General features: G+C 44.1%; 1 protein-coding gene across 1 annotated transcript in view; it reads right to left on the minus strand.

Annotated features, from left to right (window-relative positions):
* LOC131278959 (anthrax toxin receptor 2-like) overlaps positions 1 to 15,662 on the minus strand; it is a 63,108-nt gene extending 47,446 nt beyond the window's left edge. Inside the window, exon 1 of the mRNA XM_058299590.1 lies at positions 15,370 to 15,662. Coding sequence (XP_058155573.1) covers positions 15,370 to 15,560 — 191 coding nt within the window. The 5' untranslated portion in view covers positions 15,561 to 15,662. The remainder of the gene's footprint in view (positions 1 to 15,369) is intronic.
* Positions 15,663 to 23,167: the final 7,505 nt, after the last annotated feature.

Consider the following 23,167-nt stretch of genomic DNA (forward strand, 5'->3'; position numbering starts at 1 on the left):
AAGTCGTTGGCCACACTTTCTGGGGCTAGCATGGATAAGAACCCATCTCCAATCACAAAGCACCTGCTCTGCCCTTTGCAGGAGGTGCAGGCACTCTGGGTCTTCTCTAGCATTGGACAACTTCTGGACTGCAAAGCTCTAGCTTCTGAAAAGGCACCCACAGTACAGACTTTACCCTTGGCAGCCCACAGGAAAAAGTACAAGGCCTCTCCTTTTCCTAGCTAATGCTAACACTTCTCTCTACTCTTCTCTTCTTGCCCTGACTGAAAAGGGCCTTCCAAAGAATTACAATTACAAGAATATTTTTAGGAAGCAAGAGTCATCAACTCACACACACCATCTAGGAAAGTTCCCAGTTTGAGATGATTTTGAAGGAGGGTCTAGGATACAGAAAGAAAGCAAGGGCTTATGGCCAGTAGAATGAGTCACAGGATACCCAAAGACTGGAGAAGGACACAGTGTGGAATAGCAAAAAGCTTCTGGCACAATGAGCTGCAATAGTGTTTTTGTGCTCCCCTTTTAAATGAGAATGGACAAAGATGGTCAGACACTCGAGGAACACCTCAGCTCTTAAAATTTGTGACCAAAATATCAGTACCTACAGCAACAACCAGAAAAAATCAGAAGAATTAGTGAGCGGGATAAAATGTAAAAATTCTGCAATTCATAGTCTCAGAGAATTAAGAGAATATCTATGAAAAAATTGGGAAGCTAGTTATATAAGAGGGAAGCTTCTACATAATCAGAAAGCATGGGAAACTAAAAGATCCCTGAAGTAACAAGATAAAAAATAAACATAACAAATCATTAAAAACTAAACACCATAATAAATAGCTCAGCTATAAACAATATTTATATTGCAATGGCAAAGTAAGCAATAAATACTTAGTCTGAAATTATTTAACTCTTTTAGGAAAATGGAAGAGGTCAAGAGATAATATGTAAAATTTAATAAGAAACTGCAGCCAGTACAACCATGTTATCAGAATAATGTGCAACATGCTCACAAATGAAGAGGTTTTGCAAGTGGCTGCTTCTGGAGGGTAGGACTGGAGGTCAGGAGATGGGAGGTTAATTTTCAGTTTCGATGGGGCCATTCCTGCAGGGTATGAAAATGTTGGTCCATGCAAGGAAACGTGACCTAAAATTCAGAGTTATCTTCACAGTGTCTCCGTAAAGAATGTGTCCCTGGGCACTGGGCATGTGTGAGTGGAGGTAGATTACCAGTGCAGTTCTATCCCCAGGTGGAGATTGAGCCTGATGACCTGTGAGGTCACTAACCACTCTGTGAGCTGTGAATCCTGAAACCAAGCAGCAAACAAGACAGGGTGGAAAAAATATGTTTCAGCATCAAGCTTGTACCTTCCTCCTGATCTTCCCACTGCCTGAATATACTGAGGTCAGACCACAAAAGCCACATGGGGCCATTGGCCTGCTAGGGCATCCAGTGAGCTGCTAGGTCTCAAGCATCTTGGGGAGAGGCCCCAACATTTGGCTACTAGGAGTGTCTGGAGCAGGCTGATGCTTCTTGGGCAGTGAGATGACAACTCCCAGCAGGAAGTGGTGGATGGCAGGAGTGCCAGAGGAAAGGACAGGAGGCTGCAGGTGGGACCAGGCATCCCATCCAGCCTTTACCCTGGAATGCCCTTTATTCCACACCTGCACATCAGCCACAGGTGCCTCCTTGTGGCCTTGTGAGGGGTCCTGAGAAGGTGAAAACAAGAGAACCTGGATGGCCCTCTGAAAGGGAGAGCACAGATTAACTGCTGCCTTGCCTGTCTCTGTTCATCCTTGTGCATCTGCTGCCTTCCTAAGGTCAGTTCCTGGAAACTGACTTAATCCAGCAGTACACCAGGATCTCAAGGATGCTGAGGAAGAGGGTACAAGTCACAGCCAAGGCTGTAGGGAAGCTGTGCAGCAGCCTATTTCATGGGTTGAAAGAATTTTGTTGGAAGACTCCAGGCTCACTGCCTCAGGACGTTGGCTAGATCTCTGCTGTGACAGTGGCTCAGGCCTGGTGTGAACTGGAGGGTCCAGGCTGCAGCCCCCTGAGGCAAGCTGTGTGAAGTCTCAAAGAAAAGATGGACCAAGTGCATGTCACAGGCCAAAGGGAGATGAATGGACACTCGGAGATGCCCAGGAGAGGAGCAGGACAGGCAGGACCTCTCCCCTTTTGGAAGAGAATTTAGGACAGGTTCTAGATCTGTCATCAGCCTATCAGAAGCCACTCCTCAACCATCTACTCCAGGTCCAAGAAAGAATTAACCAGCTGAAATCCTTTGGCTTTCCTTCAGTTAAATCCCCCCCAAATTTGGCTGCAAACCCCAGAGATGAAGAAGCGACAGGACAGTCCAAATCCAAAGCACTCGTGGGGAGGCTGCACAGAGAGCTGGTTAAGAAAGAACCGAGGGATTTTACATCCTGACCTCGAGATCCCCAAGCATGGAGAGGGGTGGGCCTGGCTCACGTCCCACAGAGCCTGGCCTGGAACCCAGGTCAGGACGCCTGGCATGTGCTCTGAGGCCTGGGTGCTGCCAGAAATGAGCCACATCGTGAGCAGACAAAGGGTGTGAGTGGGTACTGTGGGTGCTACAGAGAGTGGAGGGGGGTGGGGGCAGCCCTGGACATCTCTTCCCACCTCCCTTGCCTGTGGGGCTATCCCCCCACCAGGGGGCTTCGGCGTGGGCCCTGGAACGGCAGAGGCTATCCCAGCAGCAGGGATCTTGGCCGACGGCTAAGGACAGGAACAGCCAACCCAGCAGAGACACAGGCGAGGGCTTCCTCACTCAACCTGAGCCTTTCCTTTTCTGTGAAAAGAATCAAGAGTGGGCCTGCCTCGTTCTGGTCAAAACCTGGAAGGATAAAGCTGCAACTGAGAAGGAACATTCCTTCCTTCTTCACAGGGTCGAGGCACCGGGCTCGTTCCTCCAGGTGTTGCCATCCAGCATGATGGAGGTGGGGCTGGAGACTGAGGAGGAATGGCAGTGTGGGGCCCTGACTCACAGCCTCCAGAGCAGAAAGTCAGTCAGGGACCCTCAGGGACTGCAGCACGCCATCAGCAAATACTGGACACTGTGGGAAGCGCATGTCCTTGATCAGGCCTTAGTGTGGGACTTCGAAACCTGTGAGCCAATAAAAGGCTGTTCTAAGCTAACTCATTGTGTGCCTCAACAGCGTTGGCAAACCAAGACAGATTTTGGTACTGGGAGTGGGGTGCTGCTTTTAAAATTATCTAAACATATGGAAGTGGCTTTAGAATTGGATAATGGGTGAGGGTTGGAAGAATGTGAAGCACTTGATTTAAAAAAAAAAAAAAGCCTAGATTACTCTGAGGAGAAGAGTGGTAGAAATGTGTATATTAAAAGTAAATTGTAAACGATTTCTATTTGGTTTGATCCTAAAGTTTTGGTAAGGAATGGTGGCGATGGTTGCACTGCATTGTGAATGTAATTAGCAACACTGATTCATAGCCCTGAATTACATTATGAATGTGGTTAAAGGGGAAATGTCAGGTTGTAAATATGTTACTAGATTAAATTTTTTAAAGAAAACTTAGGACTGTACAACTCAGGCAGAGAACCAAATTGTAAACTATGGACTACATTTAATAATACAATTATAAAATGTCCTTTCATGAATTGTAACCAATATAAAACACTAATGTAAGGTATTAATAATAGGGTGGTATATTTGAATTCTTTTTCTTGCATGAATTTTCTGTAAGCCTACAACTGTTCTAATAAAAAAAAGAGAAATTGGTAAACGAATGTTTCTGGTGAGGGTTCAGAAATAACAGAAAGGTGTAGAGAAAGCTTCTTATCAACTTAGAGAATACTTGTATTGCAATGAACATAATGTTTGTAGAAATAGGGACATCAAAAGTGCCTCTGGTGAGGCCTAAGGAGGAAATGATGAATGTGTTCTTGGAAACTGGAAGAAAGGCAAATCCTTATTAGGTAGCAATGAACTTGGTGAAATTGTGTAGCTAAGCTGGATGGAAGACAAATCTTGTAAGTGAGCTCTTGGATGTTTAGCTCGGAAATTTCCAAGGTAAGTGTGGAAAATGCTGCCTGGTATCTCCTTGCTATTTTTAGCAAATTGAGGGAGGGAAAACAAGTCTAAATGGAACCAGCTATTGATGCTTTGGAAAGTTCTAAGCCAATCAAGACAACATATTCTGATTAGGCACGGAAACAGCTCTATTAGGAACCTCCCCAAGATTGGAGGAAGGCAGCTCCCAAGAACACGGTCCCACAGGAGGCTTTGGTTGAACTGAAATTTGCAAAGATGAGGTGTATGACTCATGGATCCAACCAGCCACTTCAGAGGAAGTCAGGCTTGGAAATGCGTTTATCCAGGAAGGATCTGTGGGAAATCCTTTTGTCTGGTAGCATGGGCACTCTTGAACTGCATGCAAAACTGACAAGAATTTTGAGAATTTTTTGAGTACAGGCACTGCCAGCCTTGGCACAAAGGGTCAGAGATGGGGCAAAATCAAGAAAAAAATGACTGCAGGGGCAGAGCCATGGGAGCAGAAATCTGGGCTAACTTCTCCTTTGCACTTCAGTCCTTGCTTCCATCCTTCCTCCTTCATATCCATTCTCTCCACGGATGCCAAAGGCTCTTTTGAAAACACAAGTCTGACCCATCACACCTCTGATGAAGGCCTCCTTTCAATGACCCCCAAATGCCCTTGAGATGAAGAGCAAACCTTATTCATGGCCCCAGGTCGCTGCCATCTGGCCTGTCCTCTCCTCTTCCTCTTCCTTTCTCCCCTTCCTTCCTTAAGCTCCTAGACCACCTGACATCTGCTTTCTCTGGATCTCTGCACAGGCTTTGCCCTCAGCATGGAGTCCCTTCCCTAGAACTCAGAGGTGCCCCGGTCAAGGAAGTGCGCACACAGTAGGGGCTCACCCACATTTTCCGAGTCCATCCAGTGTAAACACCTGGTCCCCAAATCCTGGGTGTCCCTGAACGGGAGTGATAACCAGAGACCCTCCACACAGCTAACAGATTTTTTTTAATTCCCCCCACCCCTTGCAGCTTGTTTGTTGTCTGCTTTCTGTGTCCATACACTGTGCTTTCTTCTGTATGTCTGTATATTTATTTTTATTTATTGCCCCCCCCCCCTTTGTGGCTTGCTTTTTGTCTGCTCTCTGTGTCCATTTGCTGCACACTCCTCTATGATTTTACTTGTCTCCCTTTTACTTGCATCACCTTGCTGGGTTGGCTCTCCACGGTGTGCAGGCGAGCCTGCCTTCACAAGCCTACCACCATATGGTAGACGGGAGCCCAACTGTTTGAGCCACAGCTACTTCCCTAACAGATTATTTTTGCCTCCAAGACCACATCAGCAGCTCCCAGGGACCCCAGCCATTGGTTTAGGACTGGGTCCTGGAGTTGCATACTCCAGAGTTTCTATTCTGTCTCCATGTCTTCCTTCTAGAAGTGTCAACAGATCACTTTCAGTCTGTGAGCCTCCTCCTCTCATTCTCTACAAAGTAAGGGTAATGCCATTTACCCACAGTGTTGTGAGACATTCAGTCAGGGGCATTAACTTCCTCCTTACACTTACCCCAGTCCAGGCCACAACTCACCTTCCCACTCAAACTGTCAAAAATTTCATGGCCTCTGCTTTCAATATGGGTTTGGAATATGGCCAATTACCATATTCTCCACCAACCTATATCCTCCCCATCATCTTCTCCAACCCCCATGTGAATGCATGCCGGGCTCAGGAAATAGGGCACATTAGTTCCCTGGGGTTAAGAAGTCCACTGTGGTCCTCATAAGACTTCTGCACCCACCTCTGGCCACATGCCAGCTTGAGGATATGCAATGTGTATACAAGAGTGATTTCTTTGGCAAGCTCAGCATACACTCCATTTTCATAATCCAGTAGCATCGTGGACTGGCAAATGTATAGACTAAGTTTGAGGAAGGGACCGTGTAGAGCATCATCAATCCTAGGGTCTGATCTGGACCATAGGCAACTTGAGTTCCTCACCCTGTCCCCTGCCCTCCAAGGATACCTAGAGGTACCTGTGCTTCCTCCCCTCTTTTAAGAAGCCAAATGAGAGCTATTAGGAGCAAAATGGTAAAATAGGAAGTATTAAAGAATCTTCCCTCCAACTCAAAAAAAATGAGCTAGAAAAAGAGAGTGTAATTAACTAGGGGGTAACCCCAAAACCAGATCAGACATTCAGAACAACGATGGGAGTTCAGGATGTAAGGAAAGACTGCCAAGAATTCAGTTTTTGTAATGAAGACTAGAAACCATGAGACCTGCAGTGCTGGCAGTGGAGGTGGCACAGCTATGGAAACATGTCATAGATTCTAGGAGTAGTTGGCTGTAGTTACGGTGGGCAGAGGAAACATCAGTTTCCAAAAGTCTGGCTGGAGGTCAAGGTCAGTTTGGGAAATCCTGAGACACCAGCACACATGCTAAGTTCAGTCTGGGCCCACTCAGCAGAAGGGGGTTCTGGTAAAGATCAAAGCATCTTTATATTTGGTCGGTATCTGTGATGGTTAGACTAATGTGTCAACTCAGCCAGGTAATCGTACCCAGTTGTTTGGTCAAGCAAGCACTGGGCTAACTGTAGTAAAAGGGCATTTATGGACTTTAGTCACCACTGACTTTACTGCATAGATAGCTGATTACATCTACATCAGTCAGGGAGATTTCTGTCAGCAATGAGTGACACTTTATCCAATCAGTTGAATGCCTTAAAAGGGGAAGTGATTCAGCACTCAGAGAGAATTTCCCATCTCATCTTTGGACAGCCAACATCTCCCAGAAACTCATCAAGGACCTTCATTGGACGTTCATCAGAGCCATGCTTTGCAGCCTGCCTGTGGAACCTGGACGTGTGCAACCCCATCGTTATGTAAGAGACTCATAAAATCGCATACTATTGACAGATATCTACTATTGATTTTGTTTCTCTAGAGAACCCTGACTAACACAGTTTCATTTCTCTTTTTGTGTGTATTTCCTGGTGGATGGGTCATGAAGGACCTGCAGAGACACAAGCCTTGATTTTTGCTTTCCTGGCAACAATAGCTTCCAGGTTTCCACTGGCATCTACTTAGAGAATTAAGGAGTGGCAGACATTTTTGGAAGGGGTGAGGGTATGTTTTCTTTCCTTATTATTATACCCCCTCACTTTTTTTTCTTTTATTTGATCTGGCAGACTGAGGAAGGCAATAGCTAGCCTGCAGAGTGACCAGAATACTCGAAACTCAAAATGTCTAATTCTCAACCAAAAATTACAAAAATGCAAGGAGAGAGGAAAGTATGACTCATTTGCAGGAAAAATGACTTCAAAAGAATCTTTTAACAGAGGAATCCCAGTCACTTGGATTACTAATCAAAGATCATAGATCAATTCTCTTAACAGGACAAATGAACTAAAGGAAACCAGGAAAACAATATATTAACAAAATTATTATTTAAATCATGAGACAGAAATTATAAAAAGGAATCAAATAGAAATTCTTGAACTAAAATTATTCTAACATGAGGAAAATTCAATAGCATGAACAGAATGAAACAAGAAGAAAGGATCAGCAAACCAGAAGATAAGACCATTGAAATTATGCAAGTTGAGAAGCAGAAAGAAAAAAGAATGAAAAAGTGAAGAGAGTATAAGGAAATGGTAGGACAATATCAAGTGTACCAATTCATATGTCATAGGAATTCCAGAGGTAGAAGAGAAAAAGGGGAAGAAAGAATTCTAAAAGAGATAATTGCCAAAAATGTCACAAATATGATGAAAGATAGAAATAAACTAATCCAAAAAGCTCAATCAACTTCATGATAGATAAATTCAAAGAGATCTACATTAAGACACATTTTAGTGGAAATGGCAAAGCCCAGAGATAAAAAGAGAATCTTGAAAACAGCAGGAACAAAGTGATACATCTTGTAAAAGGATGCTTAGTAAGATTAACATTTGGTTGTTAATTCAAATATATGGAAGACAGAAGGCAATGGCATGAAAGATTTGAAGAGTTGAAAGAAAAAAATGACTGTCAAAGGAAAATAATATATCTATAAAAGTTCTCCTCAAATATGAGGGAGAAACTGTGATATTTCCAAATAAACACAAACTGAGGAAGTTCATTACAAAAGACATGCCTTATAAAAATGTTAAAGGAACTCCTTCACATTGAAAGGAAAGAACACTAGACATCAACTCCAAGCTGTCTGAAAAATAAAGACCTGTGGTTTAGGTACATATATGGCTAAATGTAAATGTCAATATTACTGCATGTGTCATTTGTAAAACCATCTTTTATTTTTTATATGGCTTAAAGTTCAAATGCATAAAGGCAACCATAATGATACATTATAGAGCACACATGTAAGAAGTACCTTTCAATAAATGTAACATAGGGAAGGAGAGAAATAGGAAAAGATTATGTGTAAACTATTGAAAATAAACTATAATAGATCTATTATGTCAAATATGTTAATCACAAAAATGTCCAAATTATCTACACAAATGGAAATGAGAAGTGATTCAAAATGGGTCATGATAAAGGATCACCTTAGCAGAAAAGGTAGATAATAATGGAGCAAAGGATGGATAAAAAATGTATGAGACATACAAAAAGCAAGTAGCAAAATGCCAGAAGTCTTGCCTTTTAAATAAATACCTTAGTGTAAATGAATTAAACACTCAAATATAAAGGTAGAGATTGGCCAAAAGAATAAAGAAGCATGATCCAACTATATGCACTTACAAGAGACTCATTTTTATTCCAAAGACACAAATAGGTTGAAAGTGAAAAAATGAAAAAGAATGCCCCAAGCAAATTATAACCCAAAGAGAGCTAAGATGGATATCTGATATCTTTCATATCAGAAAAAATATATGGTAAGCAAACACTCTTACAAGAAACAAAGATGGTTATTATATATTGATAAAAGTGTCAACTAAAAAAGAAGATATAACAATTATAAAACATATATGCATGTAACAACAGGGCCCCAAATACATGAAGAAAAAGTAGAAAGAGCTGAAAGGAGAAATAGTTCTATAATAATAGTTTCAACACACCATTTTCCATAGTAGATAAAACATTGAGACAGAAAATCAGCATAGAAATAGAAAATTGAAATAGCACCATAAACCACCTATAACTAAGAGACATCTATAGGGAAATTTACCCAACTACACAGAACACATACATCCTTCAAGTGCACATGGATCATTCCATAGGAAGACCATATGTTAGGGCATAAAACTTGTAAATTTTAAAAAATGAAAATCATACAAAGTAACTTCTTGGAGCACAATGGAATGAAGCTAGAAATCAATAACAGAAGGATCACTGGAAAAATTATAAATATGTGGAAATTAAACTACAAACTCTTCAAAACCAGTGGGTTGAAGAAGAAATCACAGAGGAAATTAAGAAGAGATCTGATGCGGGGACATTTTCAGGACTTGGAGTTGTCCTGGGTGGAACTGCAGGGACAGATGCTGGACATTGCATGTCCTGCCATGGCCCACGGGGTGGAGTGGGGGAGAGTGTAAACTAGAGTGTAAACCATTATCCATGTGGTGCAGCAGTGCTGCAAAATGTATTCACCAAATGCAATGAATGTGCCACGATGATGAAAGAAGTTGTTGATGTGGGAGGAGTAGGGTGAGGGGGGTAGGGGATATATGGAGACCTCATATTTCTTTAATGTAACTTTTTTTTTTTAATTAAAAAGGAAGAAAAAAAAGATAAAATACTTAGAAAATTTTTTAAAGCCAACATACCAAAATTCATGGGATAGAATGAATGCAGTGCTGAAAAGGAAATTTATAGCAATGAATTCCTATATGAAAAAGAAGAGAAAAATCTCAAATCAATAACTTAACTTCACATCCTGATGAACCAGTGAGAGCAAAATAAATTCAGTGTTACCAGAAGGAAGGAAATAATTTCTATATTAGACCACAGATTAATGAAATGGAGAATGGAAAACCATTTGAGACAGTCAATGGAAATAAACTTGGGTTTATGATAATTGGACAAAAAGGACTGTATTTTACCTACAGTGTCAAAGAAAAAATATACAAATAACTAAAATCAAAATAAAATAATGATGTCGTTACTGACTTTATAGAAATAAAAAGAGTTATAAAAGAGTACTCTAAACAATTTTATACCAACAAATCAGAGGGCCAAGGTCAATTAGAAAAAGTCTTAAAAATACATCAACTACCTAAACTGACTCAAGAAGAAAGAGAAAATCTCTACAAATCTATAACAAATAAAGACACTGAATAAACAGAACCATCCACCAAAAGTCCAGGAATAGATGGTTTCAATAGTTAATTCTACCAATACTTCAAGTACAAAATAACACCAATCCTTCTCTGATCCTTCCAAAGCATTCAAAAAGAAGGAACACTTTATAATTCGTTCTATAAGGCCAGCATTACCTGGATACCAAAGGCTGATAAGGAAAGAAAATTACAGAGCAAGTTCCCTTGTGAATACTGATGCCAAAAACCTTAACAAAATGCTAGCAAACTGAATCCAAAAGCATGTGACAAAAGATTGTACCCATGACCAAGTGGTATATATCCCAAAATTCAAGACTGCTCAATATATGAAAATCAATCCACGAATAGAATGAAGGAAACAAAAACACATGATCATCTAAGTGGATGCAGAAAACACACTTGGAAAAAAAACCAGCATCCTTTCTTGATAAAAACACTTAGAATTCTAGGATTAGAAGGGAACTTTTTCTTTATGATAAAGGTCAATTACTAGAAAATGACCTTAAATAAAAGGGTCAACTCGGACCAGCAGAATATCTCAGTCTACCTATAATACCAGGAGTTAAAAATGCTTTTTGACCTGAATAAAAGGGAGAAATGGAAAGGACAAATGAGTTTATATGGCTATGAGTCTCCAAAAAGAGCCAGGAGGTTATCAGAGGGGTTGCCCTTACGCACACCTCAGCAGAGTCCCAGAGACAGATAAAGTAGATACAATCCCAGGTACTGGTTCTTCTGAGGGCTACAGACACCCACAGGTTCTATGGTCATGGCAGATGGAGTTCAGTGCCATGTTAGTTGGCCCTACTTTGGAGTTTGTGTTTCCGTGTGATGGAGCTGGACTCAGATGTGATCTTTGTCCACAAGTGTCTCCTGTTACTTTTACTGGAACTGTAGTTGGTGCTGGGGTTTAATGTATACCCAGGGGACCTGAATCTCTGGACTGACCATGTGATAGCCAGGCCGTGAGCCTCAACAGACTTGCAACTCCTACACTCTGGTTTATTGGACTTACCCCACTCAGCCAACAAGGAGGTGAGAAGGTCAACCACCACAACAGGGAGACAAGAGTGTCTACAACTGAAAGCAGGAGAATTGCATCCAGCATGCCTGTGGAATCTAAGCCCCCTCTTGATATAGATGTGGAGTGGAAACAACCATTCTAAGGTCCACAGGATGGAGGGATAGTGTATCGATTAGAGTGGAATTACTGATATTCTATTCATGAACTATTGTGATTAGTAATCGAAGAAAATGTGGCATTGGTGTGCAGAAAGTGGCCATGGTGGCTGCTGGGGGTAGGGAATGGGAGGAAGAGATGTGATGTGGGGGTGTTTTCCGTACTTGGAGTTGTCCTGGGTGGTGCTGCAAGGACAGTTACCGGACATTGTTTGTCCTCCCATGGCCCACTGGGTGGACTGTGGGAGAGTGTGGGCTATGGTGTGGATCATTGACCATGAGGTGCAGTGGTGCTCAGAGATGTATTCAACAAATGCAATGAATGTCTCATGATGATGGAGGAGGTTGTTGTTATGGGGGGAGGAGTGGGGTGAGGGGGTGGGGGTTATATGGGGCCTCATATTTTTTTAATGTAACATTAAAAAAAAATAAAGACAAAAAAGAAAAAAGAAAAACTCACATCTAACATCTTGCTCAATGATGAAAACTGAAATCTTTCCCCTTAAAATCAGAAACAAGATAAGGATGCCTATTTTAATCATGCTATTCAATATTCAATATTGTACTAGAAATTCTAGCCAGAACAATTAAGAAGGAAGAAGAAATAAACTGTATCCAAATTGGAATCAAGAAATAGAACTATTTTGCAAATGATGTTGTCTTTTAAATAGAAAAGCCAAGGGAATCCATAAGAAAACTACTAGAATTAACAAATTCAGCAAAGCAACTGGGTACACAACCAATCCAATGTCCACAGAGAAAATGTGGAATGGGTGTGGGAACAGTAGCCATGGGGGCTGCTGGGTGTGGGGAACGGGAGGAAGAGATGAGATGTGGAGGCATTTTTGGGACATGGAGTTGTCCTGGATAGTGCTTCACGGACAATTACAGGACACTCTAGACCCCCCAGGGCCCACTGGATGGAACGTGAGAGAGTATGGGCTATGATGTGGACCATTGACTATGGGGTGCAGTGATGCTCAGAGATGAACTTACCAGGTGCAATGGATGTGTCATGATGATGGGAGAGAGTGTTGCTGTGGGGGGAGTGGGGGGCGGGGGCAGTGGGGTTGAATGGGACCTCATATTTTTTTTAATGTAATTAAAAAAAAATAATAAATAATTTAAAAAAATCAATTATGTTTCTATATACTAACAATGCACAATCTAAACACAAAAATAGGAAAACAATTCCAGTTATGGCAGCATATAAATGAATAATATATCTAGGAATAAATTTAAGCAAGGATGTAAAATCTTTTATAGTGAAAATTACAAAAGAGAATTGAAAGATATTAAAGAAGGCATAAATGTGTGGCATGACAAAGCCCATATCCATGGATTGAAAGAGTTAATATTGCCAAAATGTCAATTCTGCCCAATGTGATCTATGGATCCAACACAATCACTGTCAAATTACAGCAGCCATTTTTGCAGAAAGGGAAAAGCTGATCCTCAAATTCACATAGAACTGCAAGGAGCCTCAGATAACAAAATAATTTTGAAAGAGAAGAATTAGGTTGAAAGCATATCGTTTTCCAATTTCAAAATACACTACAAAGTTACAGTAATCAAAACAGTGTGGAACTGGCCTAAAGGTAATGCATAGTTCGACCATTGGAATAGAATTGAAAGTACAGAAATAAGCCCAAATGTGTACGGACAATTGATTTTGTACAAAATTGTCAGTAACACACATATGTGAAAGATTAGATTCTAACAAATGACATCATTAAAACCTAGATATCCCCTTGCAAAGGAATGAGGCTAGACTCCTACCTCATATCATATACAAAAATTGACTCAAATTGGATGAAGGTCCTAATTATAATGGCTAAAAATGCAAAGCTCTTTGAAAAAAACAATCTTTATGATATACTATTTGGCTATGGAGTCATAGATATGATGCCAAAGTATGAACAACAAAAGAAACAATATGTAAGTTCCATTTCATGACAATTAAAGCTAATTCATTAAGGCAGTATTAAAAAAACTGAAAATATTTTACAAGATGGGAGAATAGTGGCAAATCATAGACTAATAAGGGTTTAATGTCTAAAATATACAGAAATTTTTACAATGCAACAACAGAAGCATAAAAAACTCAGTCAAACAAAAGGCAAAAGCTTGAACATACCAAAGAAGATGCACAAATGAAAAATAAGCATATGAAAAGAGCCCCTACATCATTAGCCAGTAGGGAAATAGAAATGGAAACTAGGTTTATGTGGCCTTGGCCAACCCACTTAGCCCCTCCAAGCCTCAGTTTCGTTATCCTAAAAGAGGGGAATCAAACACACTCCCTTAGTTGTCAGGGACTAAAGTGTCCAGTACATTGCTTAGCGTGTAGTAAGTGCTCAGTTAATGTGATTTCACACACCCCTGGTGCCAGAGCTCCTCCTCCAACCCTGGCTGGGCTGTGCCCCCACTGGGCCAAACAGCAGAGCCTGGGAGAGCAGTAGGATGGCTGCCCAGCAGCAGGGGGCCCTCTGGCCTCACTGCCCTTTCCAGAAAGACTAAACTAGAGAGGCTGTCATCCCCTCCAAATCCAGCCGTCCTCCAACCCTGATCCATTCTTCAAGGGGACGTCAACCAGGCAAGACCTGTCCAGGGTGTGTCAGAAGTCCCCCCACTGGGCAGAGGAAGGGATTCTCTTCCAAGATCTGCCTCCATCACTTGACCCTGGGTCCCTCACTCACCCCTAGGGCCTCACCCCTCCCACCCAGAATTGGATGGACACCCCCCTTTGCTCCTGTCCATTCCAGGGCTGTTTGGAGGATGAAAGAAGACAACCACGGTGAAACCGTAAAGTGCTCCAGCAGAATTACCATTGGTTGCACTTCCATTACTCTTCAATGAATGCAAAGTTCACTGTCAACCCAACAGGAGGAGCTGAAGGTAGAAGCAAGACAATCTCTCCAAGGCTGACCCTGCACCTCCCTTTCCTTCTTCGGAAGGACAACCTCACAGGGGCCAGGAGGCACCTGAGCCACTGCCCAGGGGCCAAGGCCACAAGCAGACCCGCCAGCTGCTCCTGAAAGTGACTGTGAAGAAGGAAGCAAAGCCACCAGAAGAAGCAAAGCAAAGGATTTTCCAAGCACCAACGACACTTAAAATACCCAAAGAAAGCCACGAACCTGCTTCTTTGGGACCCTGTAGAGACGGAAGTCTTATAGACTAAAGATGAGCCCACTTGGAGGCCACTTAAAAGAAGTGACAGAAGCTTCAGAAACATTGTGGTGGCTTATGTTCTGTTCCTTATAAAGAACTAAAAGAAAACAGAGTTTGACAGCCAAGAGATTTCAAATGGAGTCAGGAGGCCACACAGAGGTGACTCTTAGGCAGGTCTCAGGTGTCACAAACCACCAGAGTCTGCAAAGCCTCAGGCACAGGCTCCTCAAAACCTCAGGGGCATCCCAACACCAAAAGGCAAAGCGCAGTGAAAGGACTCAGCTAACGCCTAACATAACCCCAACCATCCTCCAACCAGAGTCAACTTTTGTGCTCGTCTTTTTCTTTGAAATCTCTTGCTTGGAAATGCCACAACACAACACTACTTGGGGTGCTCCCTGAATCTCTGCTCCCCGAATTGCCATTCAGGCCAAATGAACGTCTTGGTTGCCTTGCAGCTTAGTCTATTTCTCAGTAGAAACCTCCAAAGGAAAAGTATCTGGACACAAAAGCCTGGAGCATCCTTCTGCCTCGGGAAACGAGGCGTTCCCAGAGCCACCTCTCTTGCGACTGACCCCTGGGCCTCCCGCAGTGTCCACAAGACAGGGGCTCCCTAGGCCCTGGACCCAGGCAGAACCTCCCTGTGGAGCCTGGACCTGCTCCAACGACCCTCCCCTCCGCCCCCGCCCCTCCCCCCCCCCCAGTGCACCAGGCGCCCCCAGCAACTTACTTGTCCAGGACGAAATAGAGATCCAAGGAGGGCTGGCAGGTTCCCAAATCCCCTGTATTCTGGAGCCACGCGCCCCTCCCGCTCCGAACGTGATGGGGTCTGCCCCCCACGCTCAACACCTGCAGCTGCAGGAGCAGCAGCAGCAGCCATAAGGGCGCTGGCCCGGGCGCCCGGGGAGCGCGGCTCCCCATCTTTCTGGTCTCTCTGGAAGCCTGGAGTCAGGCCCAGCAAGTCCACCAAAGTCTCTTCCAAGCGCTACCTCCGCCTCTGCGCGTGCTCAGCGGCCGCCGGCCCGCGCCTCTAGCTTAGACCCGCAGGACCTCGCCACGCACCCACGGAGCGCGCCAAGCAAGACAGCGGCTGGCTCTGGGCACCAGCCGCAACTGCCTGCTCGCCCCCTTCCGCCGCCCCAGGGCCGGGGCCCGGTTATTACGACGGCCATGAGGCTGACGTGGACACTTTGTGACCTGCAGCACTGCGGGGCTGCTCACAACAGCAAGGGGGAGTCACAGGATCTGTGCGGGGTGGGAGGGGGCTAAACGAGGCGCCCCTTTCCCCCAGACCCTCACAGGGGGCCTCTAGGACCCTCAAAATCGCTGCGTTTTTCCTTAATAGCATGTTACCAGAAGGGTCTGGGTGCTGGCGGATGAGGACCCACACTCCCTCGCCCCCCACCCGCTCTCCCCACCCCGGCCTGGGAGCAGAGCCTGGAGGCAGAGGCTGGGCTCAGGCTTCTCTCTGGTCCTCAGTTACTGTCAATCCTGCGGGGGCCGCAAGTGGCACCCAGAGGGTGCTCGCAGGCTGAGGACGCCTCCCTCTCCTCACCCAGCAGGAGGCGGTCCTCCCCTGACCAGCTCCAGGGGGAAACCGAGGCCCTGCAGGAGGGGTCAGCGCCGAGGACCTACAGCAGGCAGTGGGGGAGGCAGGGTCAGCCACAGGCTCCGAGGGTCTCCGGACTCTCCCTTGGGGCTGCCTCTGGAGGGGTGGGGAGGGAAAGCTGGCTGGGGGAGCAGGAGGGGCCCTGGGAGCCCCCGTCTGTCCTGAGGGGCCCTTTCTCCTGGAGAGAAAGCCCCGCCCGGTCTGGCGCAACCTGCGCCCCAGGGTCCAGCCGCGACTCTCCTGGCTCGGAGGAGGAGCTGTGGGGACCCGCCTGCTCAGCTCCCCTGGGTCAGGGCCACGCTGAGGTTCAAGCCGGCAGGGAGGGGGGCCGGGGTCCCTCTGAGTCCACCGGCCTGGAGCTGGCTCTGGGCTGGGGGTGCAGTGACGGGGCACGGGCTTTTCTTTCACATCCGCGCGCTCAGCACTGCGACCACCGCCTGCTCTGGCTGTGGGCGGCGGGGAAGTGCCCTGTGCGCGGAGGAGGGGAGCCCCGCGCTCAGCCCTTATCAGACCAGGAGCCTCAGGCCCCGGGACCAGCCGTGCCCACACCGTGGAGTCGGATGCCAGCGGCGCTGGGCCTCGTGAAGTCGGCGGTGGGGCCGCCCCGCGGGGCCGGCTGGTCCTTTGGGGCCTTTCTCGTCCACGCAGCTTCCCGGGGGACGTGGGGTTCGTCCAGGGCTGAAGTGTTTGCTGAGGGAGGGAGCGCAAAGCCGGCGTGCAGGGCCTCTGGGTGCAAGCACGTGTTGTTGAAGGGAGGGCCTAGGATCCCAGCTGCTGGGGGAGAAGGGGCAGGCAGAGGGTGCCTGGAGCCCCTGGGAGAAGGCGTCACTCCATAATTTTACATTATATATTCAGTTCATAATAGCACAATCAAACAGTATTTGTTCTTTTGTATCTGGCTTGCTTCACTCACCATAATGTCCTCCAGGTTCATCCATGTTGTCATGTTTCCACATTTCTTCTTATGGTTGCATACTATTCCATTGGTAGAATACACAATTGGTTTACCCATTCATCAGTTGATGGATACCTGGGTTGTTTCCAACTTTTAACAATCGTGAATAATGATGCTATAAACATGGGTGTGCAGAAGTCTGTTCGTTACACTGCTCTCAGTTCTTCTGGGTATATACCTAGTAATGGTATATCCAGGTCACATGGTAAGTCTATATTCGACATCCTTAGAAACTGCCCAACTGTCCTCCACAGTGGCTGTACCATTCTACATTCTAACCAACAGTGAATAAGTGTTCCTATCTACACTTACAGTTTTCCAACTTTTACTAGTGGCCAGTCTAACAGGTGTGAAATAATATCTCGTAGTTTTGATTTGCATTTCCCTAATTGCTAGTGATGTTGAACATTTTTCATGTGTTTCTTCACCATTTGTATTTCTTCTTTGGACAATTGTCTTTTGAATTCTTTTGCCCATTTTTTAATCAGGCAGTTTGACATTTTATTGTTGAGTTGTATGATCTCTATATATCATGGATATTAAACCCTTATCAGATATGTGATTGCCAAATATTTACCCCCATTGATTCAGCTGCCTTTTCACCCTTTTGACAAAGTCCTATAAAGACAAAGTGTTTAATTTTGAGGAGGTCCCATTTATCAATTTTCTCTTTCATTGTTCGTGCTATCGGTATAAGATGAAGAAAATATTACCTACCACAAGATCTTAAAGATGTTTCTCAACATTTTCTTCTAGGAGCTTTATAGTTGTCTCTTTTATATTTAGGTCCTTGATCCATTTTGTTTTATTTATTTTTACACTTTTTAAATTAAAGTTAATAGATTACAAAGAACACTACATTAAAAAATATTTTAAAAAACATGAGGTTCCCATATACCCCACTCCCCACCCCCACCCCATCATTTTTGTAAATTATATATTTTTGAAGATATATACATCACACAAAATAAAGTTACATTAAAAAATATAAGAGGTTCCCGTATACCCCCAACTCCTGCACCCCACTCCTCCCACACCAACAACCTCTTCCATCATTGTGGCACACTCATCGCACTTTGTTGAACACATTTTGGAGCACTGCTACACCACATACATAATAGTTTTACGTGTAGTTCACACTCTCCTCCCATACATTCAGAATGTTATGGCAGGATATATAAAGTCCAGCATCTGATCCTGCAGTATCATTTAGGACAACTCAAAGTCCCCAAAATGCCCCCACATCACATCCCTTCTTCCCTCTCCCTGCCCTCAGCAACTACCATGGTCTCATTCTCCACCTCAATGCTACAATTTCTTCTATTAGTAGTCACAATAGTTTTATAGTAAAATGTCAGTAAGCCCACTCTAATCCATATTTTATTCCTCCATCCTGTGGACCCTGGGATAGTGATGTCCATTCCACCTCTAGATCAAAAGGGGGCTTAGGTTCCATGAATGATGAATGCAATTCCTCTGCTTGCAGTTGTTGGCACTTTTGATTCACTGGTGTGGTGTTTACCATCTTCACCTCTCTGTTAGCTGGCCTGGGTAAGTCCAAAGAAACAAAGAGTAGGAGTCCCAACTCTACTGAGGCTCAAGGCCCAGCTGGCACATGGGCAGTCCAGACCCCTAAGCATGCACCATCCCAAGCACCAACCACAGTTTCAGTAAAAGTGACAGAAGAGGCATGTGTAGGAAGGTCACATCTGAGTCCAGCTCTATCACACTCAGGAGCACAAAGTCCAAAGTAGGGCCCTCTGACATGGCACAGAACTCCAAATCAATCTGCCATGACCATATACCCTGTGGATCTCCATAGCCTTCAGGAGAACCAGCACCTAGGGTTGCATCTACTTTGGCTCTCTCTGGGGTCCTGCTGAGGTGTGCATAAGTGTGACCCCTCTGATGACCTCCCAACTCATTTTTGAAGACTCTTAGCCATATAAACTCATTTGTGTTTGCCAATTCCTCCTTTTATTCAAGGTCAAAAAGTCATTTTTAACACTGGATCATACATATAGGCTGAGATATTCTGCTGGTCTGAGTTGACCCTTTTATTCAAGGTCTCTTTCTAGTTGCATCAGCAGTTAGTGATTGGTTGTAATCCCTCGGGGCCAGGGAGGCTCATCCCCAGGAGTCATGTCCCATGCTGGGGGGAAGGTAATGCATTTACATGCTGAGTTTGGCTTAGAGAGTGGCCACATTTACGCAGCATCGAGGCTTTCATGAGGTAACTCTTAGGTACCCTGCAGCTCTAAGCCAGTTCATATTTCAGGCACACAGGTTCATAAGCATAGTCATCAGTATAATGGGCTCATTATTGGACCATCCTTCCTTGTTGGTCTTTGCTGTTGCACTTGGGGGATTGTTGCTGTTCCATTGGGGAATGTGACAGAGCTCCCCTGGGTAGGAACTCAGTACTCCCTCTGTTTATGTTTGTAACTGTAACTTCTATAAAAATATCCAACATGTATCAGAACATTTTTATGTCCCCTATATACATGCCCTGGAGAACTCCCCCTCACTCATGTGCCCCCCATCAGTAACATCCCACACCAGTGTTCCTCCACTGCGATAGTTGAACCTCTCTGTGGTCCAAATTTTCTTCAGCAATGAAACCTAATATATTGCCAAATTCAATTAATAGGAAATTGAAATACAGTGATGGGTTTAAAGCTTAGAAATAGAATACATAATAATTGAGAAATACTAAAGTAAAAATGAATTGGTGTATTAATAAAATGTAAAATATTATAAAACTTTGTTTCAAACATTTTGCCTTTTATCATTGTAATAGGTGTTGCTCTGTATGTACAGTGGCAAGGCACTTTCTTTCATTTCTTCCTCAGTGTCTATATCCTTTCTTTATTTTTCTAATTTTTAGAAAAGGTTTTAGATCACAGTAACTGACATACACAAGATAGGGAACTCCCATATACCCAACATCAAACCCTTTTCCCCTTTCCCCAGCAATGATCTTTTTACATGTTCATGTTATATTTGCTGCAGCTGATGTACAGATATTGAAATATAGCTTTCAAATATGGTTTACATTATGGTTTACATTTTGGTTTATATTCTTAGACTGTACAAATTTCTAAATTTTTAGCTTCCTTATGTTTTACATTATGGCTTACATTTTAGTTTATAAACTTTTATACACTTTTGGTGTAAGTTAACATGTCCTATCTCCATCATTGTATGATCTTGTGGAGCACTTCCATTGCCCCCTAGTTGCCCTGCTTCCGTCTATTCTATACCTCTCTCCCCCTCCCCTCAGGGCCCACAGTGACAATTAATCTTCACTACTTGAGGGACCAGATTTATAGATACTGCAACAATGCTGAGGGCTTGGCATAGTAGACTGCCCTAACTAACTGGGAGCCACCAATTCTCTCAAGAGACACAATTCCCTCTATTTGGGAACATCAGGTCTCCCCAGGATGTGGGTACACTTTTACACTCATTGTATGGGTCTCCACCCAATGATATAGCACACTGTTCTTTTGTATGTTCACTTTCAGAGGCCATTTCTTCAAACTCACCAGTGCTTTATTCTGCCTCTTCAAATATGCTGTTATATGATTCCAGTGTTTTTAAAATTTCATTTATTGTGCCTTTCATTCCCATAAGATCTGCTATTTTTCTATGTATGCTTTCAAATTCTTCTTTGTGCTCATCCAATGTCTTCTTAATATCCTTAATCTCTTTTGCCATCTCATTGAAATTATTAAGGAGATTTGTTTGAACATCTATGATTAGTTGTCTCAACTCCTTTATGTCATCTGGAGGCTTAACTTATTCCTTTAACTGTGCCATAGCTTCCTTTTTCTTGGTGTGGATGTAATTTTTTTGTTGATGTCTTTGCACCTGGCTTACTAGAGTAATTATTCTCAATGCAGGTTTTCTCTTTAGTTTAGGGCTTCTTGCCCTTTCTCCCTTCCTGATTGTGCAGTAGAAACCAAGGATGTAGTTGGTGTTATAAGCTGTGGAGGCTCAAGCTGCCCTCATTACCCCAGGGACTGATGAAGCTTCTCCCAATTTTCTCCTTTTCCAGGGGTAGGGATGGAGTCAGAGCTGTGTGGAATAATTCAAGTTGTTTAGGCCTATACTCTAGTTGCCCAGAGAGACTGAAGTCCCTTCATGTCCTTTTCTCCCCTACCTGGGGCTGTGATGGAGCTGCAGCTGTGGGCAGCAATGTAAGCAGTGGGGGTCCAAGATGACTGCAGTTGCCCTGATAGATTTCTGATTATTCAGTCTGTGCCAATCAAATGTACCTGCAGTTTCCTGCATAGGCTGGTGCAGGGCCTGCCAGCCTTCTCCCTGCTAGGGGTGGGGCTGATGCCTAGGCTAGGGCTGTAGGCTGATCTGGGTGAAAGAAACTGGTTCCTACCCTCACTGTGATTTTCTGTCAGCCCAGCTTTCCCTCATGCTGGGGTCGGAGTCAAAATGGCAAGTACCAGCCTCTTTTTGACCTGGACAAGTTCAAACTTTATCTATTCTTAGGGTTATACTTTAGCCAGTCAAATCTGCCAATCAGTAGCTGAAATCAGTGTCCAACCATCTCCTCCTCCCCTGTTTTAGGGAAATGGAGCTTCAAATTCCAGCCACAGAATAGCTCCTGGGACAGTTTGTGCTGCCAAAGTAGGATGATCACTGGCCTCTGTGGCTTGACCAGTAATTTCCTGGAGAGTCTGGCACATGTCCCCCTGGATTCCAGGTGGGGTTTGGTCTTATGCTAGAGCTGCAAACTGATCTAGATGGAAAGAAGCCAGTCCCTACCAGCACTGTGATTTTCATTCTGCCCCACTTCTCCTAATGCCAGGCATGGAGTTAAGATGGTGGCTACTGGCCTCTTTCTGACTTGGACAGATTCAAACTTTAGCTTTCTCAGGATTATACTTTAGCCTGCTGAATTTACTCATAAGTAGCTGAAGTTGTTGAAAAACTGTCTCTTGTTCCCCTGTTTTTGGGAAATGGAGCTTTCAATTCCAGTCCCAGAACAGATCCCAAGGTGGCTTGAGCCTCCAGTAGAGGATGGGCACTGCCCTCCTTGACATTGAGGTCTTTACTTATGAGTCTTCTCTGCAGATGGGTAGTCTCCTCTTTCCATTCTTTCCAGGATGTTGCAGAATGCTCTTCTGGTCTCCTGGAAGCCCCAGATAGGTGTTTCAGCTAGCTCCAGATAGCTCTGGGTGTTTACTAACTCTCCTGTAGCAGAAGCTGACTCTAGGAGTGCCTTACTCTGCCATCATCTTGCCTATTGATGGGTGGGACTCTCTTGGTTACAACTGTAGACTCTCTCATTTCCTTGGCATGGTGGTTATTCATCCTCACCTTCTCGTTAGTTGTCCTGGTTGAGTGCAATAAACTGGAGAGTAAGCATTGAAACTTCGCTGAGGCTCAGGTCCTACCTGGTACATGGGCAGCCCAAAGATTCAAATCTCTTGGACATATACCTAAGAACTCTAGCACCAAATATAGATTCAAATAAAAAGGGATTGTGGAGGCATGTGTAGAGAAGTCACACCTGAATCAAACTCTGTCACACTGGGGAGCACAAACTCCAAAATAGGGCCCACTGGCAAGGGACCAAACTCTGGAGCTATCTGCTGTGACAGTAGGCCCTGGGTGTCTCCGTAGCACTCAGGAGCCCCACTATTTGGGGCAGTATCTACTTTGGCAATCTATGAGCTTCTACTGAGACTTATATAAGCATTACCTCTGGAATGACTTCCCGACTCACATTGAAGTCTCCTAGCCATATAAACTCATTTGTCTTTACTCCCCCCCCCTTTTTTTTAAAGGAAACATTTATTTATGGTTTTTATTCAAACACACACAGAACAGGTTTTCATATTTTGAACCTTGAGTGCATAGACAGGGATGTCATGCATGGAATAAATGCTTTTCCAGCAGAGCTATTCCCTGATGCGTTTAAGTATTAGGATGATTAGGCAG

This window comes from Dasypus novemcinctus, chromosome 6, assembly GCF_030445035.2.
Source record: "Dasypus novemcinctus isolate mDasNov1 chromosome 6, mDasNov1.1.hap2, whole genome shotgun sequence".
Taxonomy (NCBI): domain Eukaryota; kingdom Metazoa; phylum Chordata; class Mammalia; order Cingulata; family Dasypodidae; genus Dasypus; species Dasypus novemcinctus.